The 18,180-nt window shown below is 42.3% G+C and overlaps 3 protein-coding genes across 4 annotated transcripts in view; 1 reads left to right on the plus strand and 2 right to left on the minus strand.

Moving 5' to 3' along the window:
- Positions 1-7,441, minus strand: part of slc22a31 (solute carrier family 22 member 31) — a 22,450-nt gene extending 15,009 nt beyond the window's left edge. Inside the window, exon 1 of the mRNA XM_044030884.1 lies at positions 6,981-7,441. Coding sequence (XP_043886819.1) covers positions 6,981-7,409 — 429 coding nt within the window. The 5' untranslated portion in view covers positions 7,410-7,441. The remainder of the gene's footprint in view (positions 1-6,980) is intronic.
- cmtm3 (CKLF-like MARVEL transmembrane domain containing 3) overlaps positions 1-18,180 on the plus strand; it is a 272,921-nt gene that overhangs the window by 45,896 nt on the left and 208,845 nt on the right. The window lies entirely within an intron of this gene.
- ankrd11 (ankyrin repeat domain 11) overlaps positions 13,029-18,180 on the minus strand; it is a 94,608-nt gene continuing 89,456 nt past the window's right edge. The window contains exons 10-14 of one of the 2 annotated variants that reach the window (XM_044030879.1): positions 15,416-18,128; positions 15,181-15,279; positions 14,816-14,959; positions 14,649-14,741; positions 13,029-14,563 (exon numbers count right to left, since the gene is read on the minus strand). In XM_044030879.1, coding sequence (XP_043886814.1) covers positions 14,378-14,563; positions 14,649-14,741; positions 14,816-14,959; positions 15,181-15,279; positions 15,416-18,128 — 3,235 coding nt within the window. In that variant the 3' untranslated portion in view covers positions 13,029-14,377. Of the gene's footprint in view, positions 14,564-14,648; positions 14,742-14,815; positions 14,960-15,180; positions 15,280-15,415; positions 18,132-18,180 lie in introns of both variants that reach the window. The other variant, XM_044030878.1, reaches the window with a different exon arrangement.

The raw sequence follows: 18,180 nt of genomic DNA on the forward strand, positions 1-18,180 counted from the left end.
GTATTGCAGTTTATACGTCGAAATATTGGTGCAGAACGGCAAGTCTGAATCCAGTCCGACTAAGCGTATACATGCAGGATTAATCAGACTATGAATCACATTATCAAGGTATGTTAGTCCAACTAAGACTTGCGGAATTTCAGACTAACGTGTTCAAATGACGTTAAGGAAACCGAATTACTGTCTTAGTCTGACTAAAATCGGACTTTTAACAGGAGACACATCATAACTCCAGGTGTGAACAGTCCTCCTTAACTCTGTCCACTTCTGTCTAAACATCGGACCACAGATGGATTTGTGTGGAAGGAGGAATGTAGATCACGTCCTTCCTAACCGAGTTAAAATGTCTGCTGACAGTTATTACATTAGAATGAAGTAGAGCCTGTTTGTCAACAGTGACTCTGCACCCGGGAGGCACCAGTCACTGCCTTCCTCGAACATTAAGATAAAGTTAAATAACAGAAAATCACAAACCACAGCCAGTTTGAGCACAAATGGAGCACAAAACTGTCGTGAAGATTTGAAGATGGACTCTGTGGCTGGTGTTTGCCATGTTTAAAATAGATGTTACAGGTTTTTTCAGGCGTCCGTAGCGAAATTCAAACCTCACACCTCACCTCACCCAGGAGGAAGTGTGCTGAAAAAAATCCCACTCAAGGCCCAAAAGTTTCCCTTCAATCTATTCAAGCCTTTGCAAAACTTTATTGAGATTGCGGATGTGCAGCAAAAATTAAACATGACACAACAACAACACCACAACATATGCCAAGATAATTAAAAAAGACTCGTAAGGAGGAGGAGCGGCTACAAGCAGATCCTGAGAAACATCAGTACAACAAACAGATAAAGGGATAAAATGTCAGAGCAGTTAAGTCAACAACAACTCTGTTTCACAGAGCAAAAAAAACACACATTATGAGTTTTACCAGTTGATATTATAGGACTGTACACAAAGGTGTTTATTATTTTTACCCGAGTATATTCTCTTAACCTTTGTTTAATTAGGAAAGCCTTTTCCTGGCCTTGTCTTGGCCAGGAGATGCAGCAGCAGATTTAAACTGGGTTACTGACCGACAAGAGTAAAATGACACTTCAAAAAGTGTCCAGTGAGACCAATACTAGGATTAAATTGTTTTGCAATTGATTCCAAGCTTATGGAGCAGCAAAATTGAACTTCTTTTTTATCTAACTCAGTATGGACATTTGCAATAATCAGTAGAAATAACGTCTGGAAACAAAGGCCGCTTCAAGTTGATGAACTCCGATGTCGTTTATTCAAGTTTTCCCTTTCATCGAGTTCCTCCTTTGTCCCTGTGAGTGACGCCATGGACAGAGGAAGCAGCGAAAGACGTGTTTACTCAGGAAGGAACACGGAAGCCTTTAGATTTCCAGCACCAGTTTGTCATGAGGGAGAATGCTGTATTTAGTTCCTCGAAGCCACAGTAAACAGATATTAATCTGAAATTACCCATAATGACTTTGTCCTGCTGATCAGCCCACACTCAGAGACTGCAGAAAATGCTCTGACGTGTTCAACATGTCTTAGCAAACACTTCGATCTAATACTAAACCTGTGTTCTTGAATAGCATAAGACCATATTTACATGAAAGTGCTGCCTTTTTTTCTTTTTCGTTCTTAAAAAGTTTTCCATAAAGCAAAATCACTTCGATAAATGTCTTCATCTGCACAAAAGCCCTCACAAATGACTCCAAAAGTTATATGTAACACTGCTACAGAAATACACCAAAAACAGAGAAGAAGGCATGCAGCATGTGGGCTGGGTACAAAGTTGTTTTCTTTTTAGAAAGATATATTCGAACAACGACAGAGTGACACAGGTGGGGCTATGACATCATCTTTGCACATTGGTTGTATACACAAAAATGCAACAGCAACTTTTCACTGGATGCAAATAGTTCAGCTTTAGGTTTTTCTTTGTAACTAAACTATTAAAAATAAAGGAAAATGAAAGGAATAAGGCCTAGAGATTGCTTTCGGAACATGATGATGGTGAACTCTTTATACTTTTTTCCCTGTAATGTCATTGAACTTTTTTTCCTAATAAAAGGATAATAAGGATTTTTAAAAAACCCAGTGGTTTAAGGCTCCAAAAATGGCAGTGGCTCCAATGGAATTTTTACACTTGTTGCACAACATGACAATCAGACTGAGGTCTACAGTCAAAAAAGAGCCTCATTCAGCTCTGTATCGATCGCACAGAGTCAAAAGATACTGCATGTTCAATGCAAACCCTAATGCAACTTTTTACTGTCTCTCCACACACACACACACACGTCAGCGTCACAATGAGTTTATGTGTGAATAGGGAAGAGGCAGTAAATGCAACATTACAGACGCCAACCGCTGAAAAACAACAACAACACACAAACAATCGCTCATCCAGTGCTTGGTGTCAATAACCTACATTGACAACCAACTGTTTTCCATTCAAAACGATCAAATATCTAGGATGAACCGATATGATACTCGGAATCATATATAACCCCATGTTTCACTATGCACAGACTGTAAAAAATAAAATTCAACAACAGCATTTTTGCTGAGTCATGCTTATTTGTTTGTATTACACAGTTGGACAATTGTGTCTTTGAAATAGCTTGAAATGTGTTGTTAATAGCTTTATAGGTTAAAATGTCTAAAATGACAGCATCGTGCCATCCCTAATATTTAAACGAAATTTATCAATACTATCAGAACTGACTGAGGGAGCATTTGTGTGTATACACAAGCAGTGCAGGGGCGGGCGGGGACAAGAAGTGTTCATCCCTAGAAAACTAGCCAACAAAAAGTGCTTGTTGTACTTTGTAGGAGCGATGGCTATCTAGTAATTGCGTCTAATGCTCTGCAGAGCAAGGTGCTGAAAATGGAAGCCCCGTCGGGGAGAGGTCACAAGGTCAAGGGTAAGATGACTATGTCTTGGTGACTACTTCTTCTGTTGTTCGAAATAGTTGTTCTGCTTTGTGAGCGAGGCTTGTACTGAGGCAGAAGTTCAGTTTCACCCCACCTCTTGATATGAAAGACCTAAGATCTAAACATCAGCGCTATAGTGAGAATCACAGAGAGAGACGTGTGTCGCTGGTAAGCTTAATCAACACTGTGGGAACTCCTCAGACTCCTCATTTGCTTAGATTTCAAAGATAAACTACAGTTTAAGTGAACAGTGGTTTTCTTCATCAGTCCACACCTTCCTTCTCTCCTACACTGTTTCAAAATGACGGAAACGCATTATTTACTCGATGCACCAGTTCTTCCAAAAAACTTTCATGCAATATTTCAAGATTCAAGACAGTTTTTAATGCGCAAAGAGAGAATGAGCATGAAAATAGGCTCATGGAAACTCGCCTAATGGAGCTTTTCCATTATTCAGTTCTAGCACGTCTCGACTCTACTCAGCTTGGTATCAGGCACCTCCTCAACGTGGGCGGGGCCGCCATGGCACGGCTGCACGAAGCTGCTGCAACGTCATTTTAAATGCGACACAAACACACAGATTAGTGACGAGCAAAGCAGTTATTTTTTGGTCCCTGACCAAGGGAAACCTGGGGTAAAGTGTGTGTCTTCACCGTCCTCTTTCCAAAGAGCCAAAAAGCCAAATATATCAAAAGTCTGTGCAACCTAATCTTACCTACAAAAAGTAAACTTACCTACGCTCCTAACTAAAAACAGGAGAAAAGATATGGAATTATGGATTATGGATTTGTGTCAATATTTTCAAACAACACTTTTTAAGAAGCAAATAAAATATCGATTTAAATTGTATTTTATTGTTGGAAAACACAGTCGCTCCAAAACTCAGTAGCCAATCGGCATGCAGCCTCCTAAGGCCCGCCCACAAACAAAAAACTAAAACTACTCCTACTTCTGCTATTTAACATAAAAATGATCCATTTTTTCCAAGCACTTCAACAATTATTATTCATCTTAAACAAACAAAAACAAACTCTCTCAAGTACTGAATCATTAGAATCAGTAAATTAAATAGATTAGTTCAGTGCTTCCAGCATGACCGGAGCACAGACTCTGTCTGACACAGTCACTGAACTGACTGGCTTTCAGCAGTGCTGTCACTAAATACACCAGACTCCTCTGTTAAATATTGGGATTTTAGACATTTACCTCTCATATGTTGCAGATTAACACATGTTTTCGGGATTTTTAAGTCTTTTTAACTGATCTACTAGGTACTAACCCCAACCCTGAGTAATGGAAAAGCTTCCAATTCTAACGCAAGTGTCTGAATAAGACACTATGAGGTCATACTCAGGTTAGTTATCTGTTACTGTAGATGCATTATGTTGACATACACCTTCATCAGACTATGGTTATTAACGAATGGAGTTTCCACAGCCGTTGAAGTAATGGGTGTTACAACAGAGTAGCCAAAGCAACCAACTGCCGGGGGTCCCCGAAGTTGACAGGGGCCCCTCCTAAGTACAACTGATTAGATCAAGCCTCGTCCAGTGCTTCACTAAAAACATTCAGCACTAATGGCTGAGCTAACAGCAGGAAATGAAGCGGATGAAGAAGAAATGAGTGCGTTCATCCGGATCTTAAAGAAGACACTAAAAAACTTGTGTGGTTCCCTATTACACACATTTCTACGGGTCAAATACACATTTAAACCTGGGTTTTTTGACCACTCTGAGAGTTTGTGAGCTCCCACATTAAAGTAGGTCAACGTGGTCTCCTCCAGTGTCTCTCGTGACACCCGCGTTCTCACAATTTGAATGCGATTATTGCGACTCCATGTACCATAATCTGAATAACATCTCCTTCAGAACGAGGACAGTGGTTGGTGTATCTTGGTATCCATGCACACACAGTCAGTTATGGCCCTGGGGCAGACTTCCTGATAAGTAAGAGGGAAAACAGGCAGCAAGGTTTGAACAGTTTAACCTGAGCAAATATTGACTGATGAATGTGAACAACCACCTTCCACACCACAAATGTTCCCTGCAAAGATAAACCAGCTTCTCTTCCACGGATAACACTTCAGTACCACCATCATGGAGAACGCCCAAAACATTTATTTTTCAAGTAATGCAGTTTTAGTTGGTAAAAAAAAAGAAAAGAACCAACAACGGAACCTTTAGACAACATATTCCATTTTTTTTAAAGTTACAAAACGGTGGTATGTTTAACTACAAAAACTATTACTAAAGCCTGCCCACACTAGAGGATTTTCAAAACAGACTTGATTTCAAAAACGTCGGAGGCTACAGACACAACAAACTTTGTAACCGATTTAAATCAATGTTTTCAACGTGAGAAAGCACAGACGAGACGATCCAGTCAAGACACAGGACTTTAGAATATAAACAGACATGGAGACGGACTGTTGGCGTCGTCAGTTAATAGTTGTATGTGCGAGATGTTTTGTGCTGACAAGCGCAACAAAAGCGTGGATGAGGAAGACGGAATCAACTTGTCTTGTTAGCAGTTCTAAACAAAAGTACACAACATCCGTTTCCCGGTCGACTCACTCTCATTGGTTATTGCGGGGTTCTGCTCATGGCCCCCAATCACTGTTCAGCCATAAATATTAAACAAATTTAATAATTACGATTTGAAATCGGGAATACGCTGATATGTACTATGCCATTAAAATTGCATATGTTAACCCCTCACACTACAGAATAATTTGGCCATGTTCAAATAAGCCTAAAATCAGAAGACATCCACGATTGTTGGAAGGGTCAGATCCGGACTGAAATCTGGCCAATTATCCTCTAGTGTGGGAAAAACAAAAGATGGAAGTGAATGTTGGTCACAAAAACATGTGACAACAAGAGCTACAGAAAATTACGTATGATTTAAAAAACAACTTTTTTATTACTTTTGCTGCATTCCATTTATAGTCGATGTCGTGGCTTTCAAACACTGCTACTTTTACCATTAATAGCACTTCTGTCCAGTGGTGTAAAGTAATGAAGTACATTTACTTGCATTACTGTAACTGAGTAAGCTTTTTGTGTACATTTGTGTACATTTTGTAAAGTTTTTTTTGAAGTACTACATTTTCAACATCACATCCATTACTGAGTAAAACAAATGTTAAAAAAATGAACGCACCCAGAAACTTTGGCAGTGAATTATGACAGGTGAATGATGAGGATAGGTAATGATGAGGACAGGTGAACTGGCGTTAAATAAGGTCCCTGAGTGAGCGAGAATGTTAATGCATTTTTGACCTTTGACCGATACATTATCCATCCATCATCTACCGCTTTATCCTCCACTGGAGCCTAACACAGGGCGATAGGCAGGCTACACCCTGGACAGTTGGCCAGTCCATCGCAGGGACTGATACATTATGTGTTTACATATTTTATTTTGTCTGCACTTTAATTTGAAAATTAAAAACAATTCAAGTGAGATTTGTGTCCCCTTGTCCTTTTTTGCACGACACAAGAAAGAACCCCAACCATGTACATTTTAAACAAGCTACTTTTTGACTTTAACTTGAGTACATTTTTAGGCCAGTACTTTCAATTGTACCTAAGTATAAATTTATCAAAACAGTGATACATTTACTGGAGTAGAATATTTGAGTACTCTTTCTCTGTTTGTTTTGTTTAGCTAATGTTGCTGCACTGTTTGAGTGCACAAAATACCACCTAGCTTGTTGTTATTGACTGGTGTTGCTAACATTAGCTAGCCCGAGATATGTACGACTTCTAGTTGAGAAGTCGTACATATATATCGGGCATGTGTTTTAGTAAAAACATACGTCACAAAAAATAGAGACACACATTAAAGTGAAAAAAAGAACCATAAATAAATCGTAATAATTATTAATGGAGAAAAGGGAGGCTCCCCCTTGTGTCACTTCAAAATAAATCACTAGGACTCTATGTTAGGAATATCAATGACTTTCTCCATTCACAATTAGCTTAATTAACTAAATTATACCGTTAATATGGTTAACATGGTACACATGGTGCCGCCGCTACTTTACCTCAGTGACAAAGTTGGTGCGAAGCCCCGCAGAGTGAACGTAGTCCCAGCCTCGGGTGCAGGACACCCTCTCTCTGGGAACATGACCGGAGAAGTCGGAGGTGTTGGGCGGATATTTGAAGAGTTCACAGTGGCTCAGACCGGAGCCGTTCACCCACGGGATGGCGACTTTCAAGTATCCCTGTCTGGAGAAGTTGCTGAGGAGGAACGCGGAGGGCAGCAGCTCCGGGTCGGGCGTACAGTGGTACGACTCCGGTATGTGGGTGAAGAAAATGTCACTGAGCAGATTCAACGTGACCGCGAAGTTTGGGAACCAGCTGAACAAGACCACCACCCGGTTGTAGCGTCCGTATCCGCCGCTGTGAGGGAAAACATTAGCCTCGTAATCCATGTGAAGAGGAGCCTCACTGTCATCTGTGTCCGCGCCCATGGCCCCCTCACTCAGACTGAGGCACGGAGACACTCCACAGCTGCGAGACACAGCAGCAGGTGAAGCACGCGAGGAGGGAGGGAGGAAGGGAGGAGGGAGTGAGGGAAGGAAAGAAGGAATGAAGGATCAGGATCACCCGAGCTGATGAGATAATAATAATAAGAGAGTTCATATAAGAATTAAGTATGTTAATGTAAATAAAAACCCATACATTCTCAGTTATACAAAAGAATATATACATTTTATAATGTTTTAAAAAACAAACAAATGACAATTTGTGTGAATGTGCAAAAATAACAACACAAAAACGTCATACAACAACAACAACAAGTAGGACACCAGCAACATCAGTGCTTGTCAAAGTGTGGGAGGTGGCCCTCTGGTGGGCCTTCGAGGGACTGCAGTTGGGCCTCAGAATGGTCTAGAAAAACAACATGTATTTAAGGTGCTATAAACGTTTTATTTGTAGATTCATAACAATGGAAGCGTATTGCATTCACCTAAAATCATTTTTAAAAAGGCTCTGTTTTTATTTCATTTTATTGTCTCAAACCCAAAGCAAAGTAAAACTGGATTAAACTGAACCACTGGGACATCTTTGCCTTTATTTCAGCGATCAAGACGGGAAGCTTCTCCACGTGTTTCTCATTCACTCAGAAAAAGTCACCCCCCCACCAAAAAATCTCACAAAAAAGGACCCCAATAAAATCTTGTAAACACAAACAAAAACACGTCAGAGTTGATTTTCGGTGAATGCAATACGCTTCCGTACATAACAACCCCTTTTTAAAAAATGTATTATTTAAATAACTAAAATTTGCTTTATTTATTCTCAGTCAAGGAAAAAAATTATTATTTTATTAGTTGCAGCCTTAAAATAAATCCTGATCGTTTTCATGGATGAATGTGGAAAGTTTCCCTGCTCTCACTGACAGGAAGTCATCCCCATTAAAGATTCACTGACCCATAATAACATTATGGGTATTCATTTCTCACTGACTCACCAACAGACAGCTGAAAGAGACATCACTGATAAACGATGAGTGATGGTTTCAAAGCTACTTTCACTTTCACAGACTGTTGAGCGTCACATGCTGCTGGGGAAAATGACACCGTATTCACTCGGTGACTCACAGCAAACAAACGGGAGTTTCTACCTTGTGACCGAGTGTTTGAAGCCATAAATAGTTTTGGGGGTAAATCATAAATCATGCAGCATGTGTTGTTCACTGACAGGACTTCACTGGGTTCAAGAATAATCACATGAGAGCAAAATGAATTAGATTTACGTGTTTAATGTGTTGGTTCTTCCTGGTGACATGACAGACAATTATATCTATCTTTCCTCTTCTTCTTCTTCCGGCTGTTCCTTTTCCTTAATTTAATTTAGATTTTTACATCTGATTCTGATCCTAATGTAAACATGTGTGCACCCTCAGTGGCTGCATACATTAGGCCAGAGTCTTTCTAAGGTACTGTAGACGAGGAGTCTGACCTTCTGTCTGGATGACGACCTTTGAGTCAGTAAAAGTGGTTTTAACTTGCTTCACTGAAGCGTTCAGTGGATTTGACACATTCAAGCGTCTCGTCCAAGGACACAAAGAGTCTGAGCAGAGCCCGGGAATTGAACCCACAACCTTCCAGTTGAAAGGTGAACAACTCGCTCTACCACTGAGCCTCAGAAAATCACTTTTGATATTTAAGTTCAGGAAATGTCATATACTTTAAGGCGACTTCAACTTCTACCAAAGTCATTTTCTGTTCAGATACTTTTTTTTTTTACTTTTAGGTACTTTTTCTTAGGTATAAAATACATTAAACATTATTCCAAAACTAATCCCTGTAAATCAGGGGTCCGTACATGGCCAGGTACATGGTACGAACTAGCTGCTGTCCTGCTGTGGCATCTACACATGGAACAAACAATATTTTTATCATATCACACATATTAAATTCAACTCAATTTAATTCTTCTTCTTCTTCATTTACAGATGAATTTGGCATCATAAATGTGATTTCTGTTGTGAACTTTATATATCAAAACAAACACTTTGAAAAGTCAGTTTTAACTGCAGCATCGTGACCAGTCATGTCCAAAACTGTACATTTTTCCTGAACTTTCTGACTTTTTCCTCTTCACTGGACCCTGGCCCCTGACCCCTGGCCCCATCCTGACCAGAAAACAACTGCTTTATAAGTCACTAGTCACTCGTTTTTCATCTGCAGAGATGCTGCTCTCTGCTGGATCACTTTGTTTTGCTCTGGTTTGGGAGATTTTTGGATGACAGTGTTTGACCCGTGTGTTTGTAGGGGCGGGACAATGAGTTTACAGGAGGACAGGGGAGCAGAAGGTGTGGCCACATACAAATCGTTATGATTAGATATACATTGACACAAGAACACAGAAGCAGGAGGCGGCGGGTAATATTTCAAAGTTTTATTAACGAACATAATCTCTGAGGAACAACAGCAGTTCTCGCGCTCTCTGTACATGCAACTGTAGAAAATAACAATTTAGAATTTTTACTTTTCAGTTTTAGTCTTTTTTTTTTGCCATCCATCCTCGTTTTTCAGGTTCTCTCCGTTTTATGTTTTTTTTTGACGTTTTTTTCTTCTTTTTCTTTTTTAGCAGGAAAATCAACAACAGCTAGAGGTGAAAGTACTGGATCTCTGTTACAGCACTGACGATAGCATCAACAAACCCCCTCCCCCCCCGCCCCCATACAACCCCCACCCCCGTAGCTGCTCCAACAATATGTACACAAATAAACTACATTGTACAGATAAAAAAAATGTTACATTGTTACATCATTATCACCGGCAGCGAGCGCACGCAGCTCGTTGCTGTTAGAACCCCACATTCTACGCAATTTTTCAGACTAGTACAAAGAGGAGGGTGCAAAACGTCCTGGGAGGTTTGTTTTTATTTACACAGCTATGTACAGTATGTCTCTTTCACGCATTACAAGGAGGAAAATTTACACAGCGGAGACCAACTTCAACTCAAAACATACCACAGGTGTCAGAAAAAAACAAAACAAAAACCAAAAAAAAAAAAGGATAATAAATAGGTTATTTCTCACCATTTAAAGAGTAGTTCTCCATGCTTTTTATTAGTCATTTTCATTCTAAAAAATAAAAATAAAAGGAAACAAAGAAACAGCTACAGTCTGGGTTTTAATTAAAAAGTAATAAAAACAAACAAAAGAAAACTAGAAAAAAAAAGGCTTGAAATCGTGATTCTACATCATGAAAAAATAGCAATTATGTATCTTTATGTCCAGTAAGAATAAAAAACAAAACAAAACATCAAATCTAAAATAAACATTGAGTGAATGTAAGGAGAGTAGAGGTAATATGTTGCTGACTGAGGTGGTGTCAGGCTAGCATCTGTATCACCGCGGCCAAGTGCTCTACTGTGCATCTGAGGACTGATGTGTGTGTGTGTGTGTGTGTGTGTGTGTGTTCGGATTCAATTAAACCAGAAATCACTCTTTTGTTAAGCTGAATATTCACAACGGAGAATCAAAGCGGTCGCACGAGAGTTATGAGATTCGCCGAGCGCGGCAGGGAACGAACGAACGTCACTTATGTCAACCAACCATCACTATTTCAAGCCTTTGTGGTTCAAATAAATGACTGATGACGGAAGAAGAAGAAGAAGAAACAAAGGCGGGGCTTAAACCGTTAGAAGGTGACGCATGGAACGGACACACGCACACTCGATGACTTGTAAACAATAGCGAGAGGGTGGTGGTGTCGGTCGGGGCATAGTTAACGGTATACATTCTGCTGTGTAAGCCATGTGATTGACATGCCACTGGTGCTTATGCTTCTATTAGGAAGGAAATTTTTAAAAAAAACATTCACTACACACACTGAGCTAAAACACACACACACACACACACACACACACACACGGGTTCGTCAACAAAAGACATCCATAAACCTCTTCCCCCCCCAAATAAAAATAAAATAAAAATCATGACCAAGAGGGTTTTTAAAAAAAATAAAAAACAAATAAAATCTGGCTATGTAAATCCAAATATGTGCGTGTATGTATATGAACCAGGATGTGTGTAACTGTCACAGAAAAATAATAATATATATATATGTGTATGTATATCCAAGACTATGCATCTAGCCACCTTGTCTGCACAGTGTAATAGCAACAACCATCGCACTTTACTAGACAAACCGGACACCGCTACGTTGACTGACAGTGTGTAAATAACTTAAAGTTTCAGATACTATTGCCATCAGGATACATGAGCAGCTCACACACACACACACACACACACAGCCTGTGTGGTAGGTCCAGGGGGAAAAAAAGCTCTTCAAAAACAAGGACCCACGGACAATTTTGAATCAATGCAGATCACCACAGACCAGCACCTCGACGGAATTCTGAACGGACGATCGTAAAAAAAAAAAAAAAGTAAAGGAAAAGAAAATAGTCGATTCAGTGTTACGCTATTCCACTGTTTGTGTTGTCTGTTCACTTTTTGGTTCATTCGGAGAAAAAGTCTCGTTTGTAACTGTCTGCTCAGGCCCGACACAACAACATGAACATGGCAAAAACCTCCCCCCAACACAACTGAGCAATATGAGGAAGTAACCTATTTATTTCTCTTTTTTTTTAAAAAAAAGTTCTTTATAAATTAAGCACTGATAAAAAAATCGGATGGCTAATTTTAACGCAGGGTTTTATGACTCGACTGACAAACCAAACTCTGGAAATTAAACTGCTCACGGGTCGTAATCAGAAGTGAAATACACTTAAAAACACCCACTCATGTGAAAGGCCACAGGTCTCATGCAAAGCAAAAGAAGGTTCTTCAATTTTCTGAACCACAGTGCCATCCAGTGAGTAAAAATGGAACAGCACCAAGGGGTGGGGAGGGTGGGAGCTGCTCTCCAATCTCGTACAAGAGGCAAAACAGACTGACAGGACAATGTGAAGTCGGAGTGGTATGAAAGCTTTGCGAGGCCGTTACAACGCTTCAGTCTATTCAACGCGAAGCTGAGAGCAGGACGTGTGGTGAAATGCTGACAGACCAGTGTCGCCTTGGTTTTTCGGAAAAACAAACAGTTTGTGATCGCGAGAAATGATTTCAGTCCAATTTTTGTAAAGCAAAAACAAGAAAAAAAATGAACCCATACTACGTGAACACGATGGCATTGCTTGTAAATGACATCTAACTTTCATCCCATCAATATATATCTATGTGGCTTTGCCCAACAATGAGTAATTTTTTATTTTTTTTTCACTGAAAAAGGCATTTTCTTGGTTCGAAAATTTTCAGATAGAATTGTGTAGTAAAGTAATGAATAATAATCCTCTGTCTATTCGTTAAATAAATCCTCAACAGTTATTCTGCTACATCCGAGGGACTGTGTGGTGTCGGGGGGCCTGTGGGAGGCCGCTTTTCTCTGTCAGCTATATTTGTGTTTTGTGGTGATCCACATCCAGGTGAGGACACCTCGTCGGCCCCTGGACGTGGATCTAGAGATGGGATCATAACAACTGTGCACTGGAGTCGTTCAAATACTGACAGAACCGTGTACACATTTTGGCCCATGGATATGAAGGGGGGAAAGTGCTGCCCAAAAGTGAACTGTACATAAAAAGATAATTTTTATTTCTTTTATGTTTTTTCTTTACACTTAACTGAGTGATATTACAGTACATAGGTTATTTACAACTGTGCAGTAATGTGTGGCAAAATAAATTATCTAGAAGGCAGCAAGAATACATTGGTTAACGAATATAAAAACTGTACATAATTTACGGAATACAACTTTTTTTCTGTTTTCTTTTGTTTGTTTTTTTCCATTAAACTAATATTGGCTCTGTAGTGTTTCAAGTCACTTCCTCAGAAACAATGAAATGCCCAAGTAAAGAAATAGACAAAAACAAGATTTCTCTCCTGCTAAACCACTATTTCTCAAAAGTCTCTTTGCGAGTCTCAACATTCGTTGTGTTTGTTTCTTCTGGTTGTCCTGTGGTGTTTTTTTTTTTTTGCAGTCCATGGCGGTCTGACGTGTTTGTGTGGGAGCGAGCGGTGGGGGATTGGGTTTGGCTGGCCGAGGAACACTCCGGTCTGTCCTCAGCGAACCATGCCCGTCCTCTTGTGTTTTAGCCAGGCTGAGAGGCTGCGGGTTCAGTCTCCTCCCCCTCAGACACTGGGCCCTGATGTGCGCTCACTCACACATCGCTAACTCTCTGCTGTATCCTGACCTGCTGCAGGCTCTGCTGCTCTGCTGCGCGGAACAGGTGCAGTGAATCGAAACGGCTTCCTCTGGTCGTACTACAACGCCGACGGCTGGTTGTAGCTTCCACGTCTGTTCGTCTCAGCTGTCGAGGCGTAGACGCACATAGAAGATCCACATGACGCACCACGACGCCGTTGACAGTCCAGCGCCGACTCGGTCTAGTTCTCGTGGCCCCAGCAGGAGAACTGGATCAACGGGAGGCTTTGCCTCAGTCCTCCCTCAGGACAGGCACCGCACTGCTGAGATAGCTCTATTCAGATAGCTCCTCCCGGTGGTGGTGGTGGTGGTGGGTCTATTGAAGCAGGAGTAAAAAGAATGCAGAAAATACATCTCTGTCCCCCGGTCTCACCAGAACTGAGCACTGAGGAGTTGCGTCCTGACGTCAGAGCCTCGAAGCAAAAACTGTATCTGCTTCTCCAACTCTGATCAAACAAAAGTGTTAAAAACTTTTGAGGATGAAAGTGCAAGTTGTGTATTTTCTTTTTTTCCCCAGTAAAAACAAGTTTCCTTCTCCGCGGAAGGGAATTGAGAGCAAGTTTTTCATCTTTACTTTTTCTATAGAATATAATCATTTCTTATCTAAAGTCCTCTGTAAATCTTGCTAGCCCTTTCCGTTCGTTCTGTTAAACGAAGTCTCTTTGAGAAGAACTGATTCAGACAAAGTTTGCGCTCCATCTGTGAGCATGCGTGTGTCACGCAGGCAGAAGGACAAAGTCGTCATTGACATCAACCATTGGCACATAGAAGGACGGCACTTCGTTGACACAGAGGGACTTGTGCCCCGCTGGGTCCAGCTCTTGGACCTTCAACTGCCACTCCATCCTTTGCACTGCGTTGAGGGCGGCTGCCTCGTGCTGCTGCCGCATCAACAAACATGTCTGCGGGAGAGGAAGCAAAAACATAAACATGCTTGGACTTCACAGCACATTAATAATAATAATTAAATCATGGCAAAATTCATACCTTCATGCGGTCATATTTGTCATCCACATCCTGAATCCAAGAAATGAACTGCCGAGCGTTGAAGCGGTCTCTCACGGATTTGTTCTCATCACCCTGCCAACACACATTAAGTTAGAACACAGACTAAGTCATGGAGTTTGTTAAAATCAGTGATATCCGACTCTTACCTGGCTCTCTGATGGCATATTGTACACTTCAGAGTCCAAAAGCATGGTGCAGGCGCTGAATGGAACAGCCTGATTGGCTATTGTCCTCGCTGCTCTGCAGTGGACCCTCAGAACCTCCTGCTCACAGGAAACAATCAGCTTCTCCTGTGAAGGGTAAGCAAATGCAGAAAAGGACGATTATTAGTAAATGAAGTTGATGAAATGGGTCGAGATCAGTAAATATAGAAATCAGAAAGATTTTTCAACTTTTCAAACATACTACCCCTATTCTAGTAATACAAAGCTAAATGCAAATCAGTGAAGTATTCCTTTAATGTTTAGTCTTTAAAGGCACAGAGTTGAGGAGACATTACTGTATTTCTTACCCGTTCTATGCTGTGCTGCAACCTGAGCTTCCCTCTTACTGCCTCCTGTTGTCTGAAGAGTTCCTTCAGAGGTTCCGACAGCGACGGAGGCGGTGCAATCTGATGAGCAAATATATATTAATAAAAACTGTTGTCGAGCACAACGCATTTTGTCAGGGGAAATCTGAAAGAACCATAAACCCAAATATGACATGTATACCAAGCTGAGCAAAAAGGTTTAGGTGTGATAACGTACCACAGGGATGTGAAGTTTGCTGAGGGGCTTTCCATCCAGCAGGTAAGAGCCCGTGTAGGTCACATATTCAGCGTAGCACTGAGGGGCCTGTGGGGTGATGTAACACAAAATCTTCCTCTTCTCCTCAATCTTCTTCCTGATCTGCAGGTACTCAAAGTAAGGGTTCGAACGGTCACTGTGGTAGGGCTCGATATCGTCCAGCTTGATGGCATTTACTACTACGGCCAAAGTCTGCTGAATCATTTCTCTTGTCTGCTGCATTGCCGTGTTTACCAGCTGGACCTGGACGTGCTGCCCAGCAGAACGAGCAAATTTCCTCTTCCGTGGGTGCTGGGTCTGAGACTCGTCATCGTCCACTTGGAGAGGGCGTCCTTTTGTCGTCCTACTGAGAACCACCGTTGCGGACGTCGTCACAGAAGCAGGTACAGAAACTGCGGAGACTGTATTTGTTGCAGTGGAGGAGACGTGAAGCAGAGACTCTTTGTCCTTCTTCAGAGTTGAGAAGGAAGAGCCTGAGGTGGGTGTTGGGGTTCTCGTAGGGATCAGGGTGATGCTTGCTGTTGGACTGGTGGTAACAGGGGTGGCAGTGGCAGATGAGGTTATTATGCTAGAGGTAGAAGGGACAACAACAGTAGGGGGATTGTTCTTGGCGCGATTGCGGGTTATTCTTTGTGGGATTTCATCTACCTTCTTAGGCATATCTATAACGGTGGATACAGTGGTCAGGGTTACTGGGGTTAGCTTGGACGTGGTCTCCTGAGTGTCTGGTAGTTCCACTGTGCTAGGAAGGTTGACTGCCACTGGGGGCTGAGGAAGAGGACTGCATGGCACAGGTTCTGCTGCAGGCTCAGGCATCTCCTCCTGTCTCACCTCTGGCTTGAGAGTAGACACTGAGTCCAGGGGTAACTGCAGTGACTCAGTGAATGAGTGGATCTGTATGTGATGTTGCTGACTGGCATCTGATTTCACTGAGGAATACAATATATTGGACTCCAACTCATCGGGTCCTCCATAAGGTTCTTGCCTTTCCTGTTGTTGAATAAGAGACAGAGCACTGTTAACTGGTACACTCTGGGGTTCAACATCCAAGTCTTGCTGAAAGTTGTCATGCGGTGATGGTACAACTAAATCTTGTCCAGTGGGCTCTCCCAAACTTAGGTCTGCAGCAGGGCATGGTGTCTTAGCCAGGCTTGGAAGGTCAACCTCCATGATGTCTGGGTCTTCTCTGTCTGTTATGCTATGTCTGATGTGGCTCGGCACAATTTTGGTGTGGTCCACTAGTTCGGGGTCTCGAGGCTCAGCTTCTTCTGACTTGTCTGGTAGTGGTAAGTCTGGCAAAGAAAATGGTCCCAGGTCATCCAGTTCATCTGCATCAGCCGAGAATGGGTCTGCCCAGGGCACCACAGGCTCGGGGCCAACCGGTGGAACCAGGTGACCCTCAGTGGTATCACTGAAACTGTGTGGGGTCTGTCTGTTGTCTGGTTCTACACATGTTGGCTCTGTGTCAATCTGGTGACTATCATCTATACTAGGTTTGTTGCATTCCTGAAAGAATGACTCCAGCCTATTGGAGGAGGATGAGGTGTTTAAATAGTTGGGTTCCCCATCCATAGTTGTGTCATGCCTCTCTGGAGAGGAGGGGATGTCAGCCACAGCCTCCTTTTGCTCATCAAAGTCTTCTGGGTCCTCTTTGGGCCACCTATTCCAGGTAGCATATGGGGGAGTGATCGAAGGGTGTACAGAGTGCTGCATGTCACTGTCTGAATGTGAATAAGGACTGGTGATTTTAGAGACGGCAGCTTCTATTTCCCCATACGTCCGGTTGGGTGATTTGAGGTCCATATCAGGGTTCCAACCCATGCTGTGTTCATAGCAGTCCTCTCCTTGGTTAGGTCCAGTTTGGGTTGGGGAGAGCTGATGGACCTCTGAATCGTGCCTGTCTGGAGACTCAGCAGGCCAGCTCTTTCTCAGGGGGTCCTCAACCTGAGGGGAGAAGGGACATGGGTCCCTTGTTTGCTCAGGCTCCTCAACTACACAATGGTCTCCATCACCTCTCTCATCCATATCACCCTCTTCTTCTTCTTCTTCTTCTTCTTCTTCCTCTTCGTCTTCTTCATCTTCCTCCTCTTCTTCGTCGTCCTCGTCTTCCTGTTCCTGCTCTTCTGTGACAGAAGGAAGATCTGACAGGACCAGGTTAGGTTCACTATGATGAGGCTCTGAGATGTCATCGATGTCCAGTGGTGGCAAGGCCGCAGGAGCTGGCGTTGGTGGTGCAGCAATGTCAAAGCAGGGCTCCTGAGGGTCTGGCCTATGAACTGGAGTGGAAGGTTTGGGCAAGTAACTGTATACACTTTCAGGAAGGTGCTCATTACCCTCAGGGCCAGTAACAGCTGGTGCTGCCACATCCGGTGTTGGGTGTGCTGGCTCCAGCCGGGGGGACAACATACCGATTGGAGAAAAGTAGTGAGTTGACAGGCACTCTAGCCTATCTATTGTTGCTGATTTGTCCTCTAGAGTTTGGGAGGACGATGGATCAAAGTCCACCTCTGGATCAGTTTGCTGCTGTCGAAGGAATTTGTCAGCTTCAGCCTTGAACTCATCCTCCAGGGGCCGGCGGACATCTGAGGATGCAGAACGACTGACAAGTGGCAGCTGGAGGTTCTTCGCAGGGGTAGGGCAGGTGCCTTCCTGGAAGCTCTGGGGATTAGAGTACCTACTGGGTGGAAAACAGAAAAAAGTAACCATTAGAAACCGTGCCTCATTCA

The sequence above is a fragment of the Solea senegalensis genome, linkage group LG7, assembly GCF_019176455.1.
Source record: "Solea senegalensis isolate Sse05_10M linkage group LG7, IFAPA_SoseM_1, whole genome shotgun sequence".
Lineage (NCBI taxonomy): Eukaryota > Metazoa > Chordata > Actinopteri > Pleuronectiformes > Soleidae > Solea > Solea senegalensis.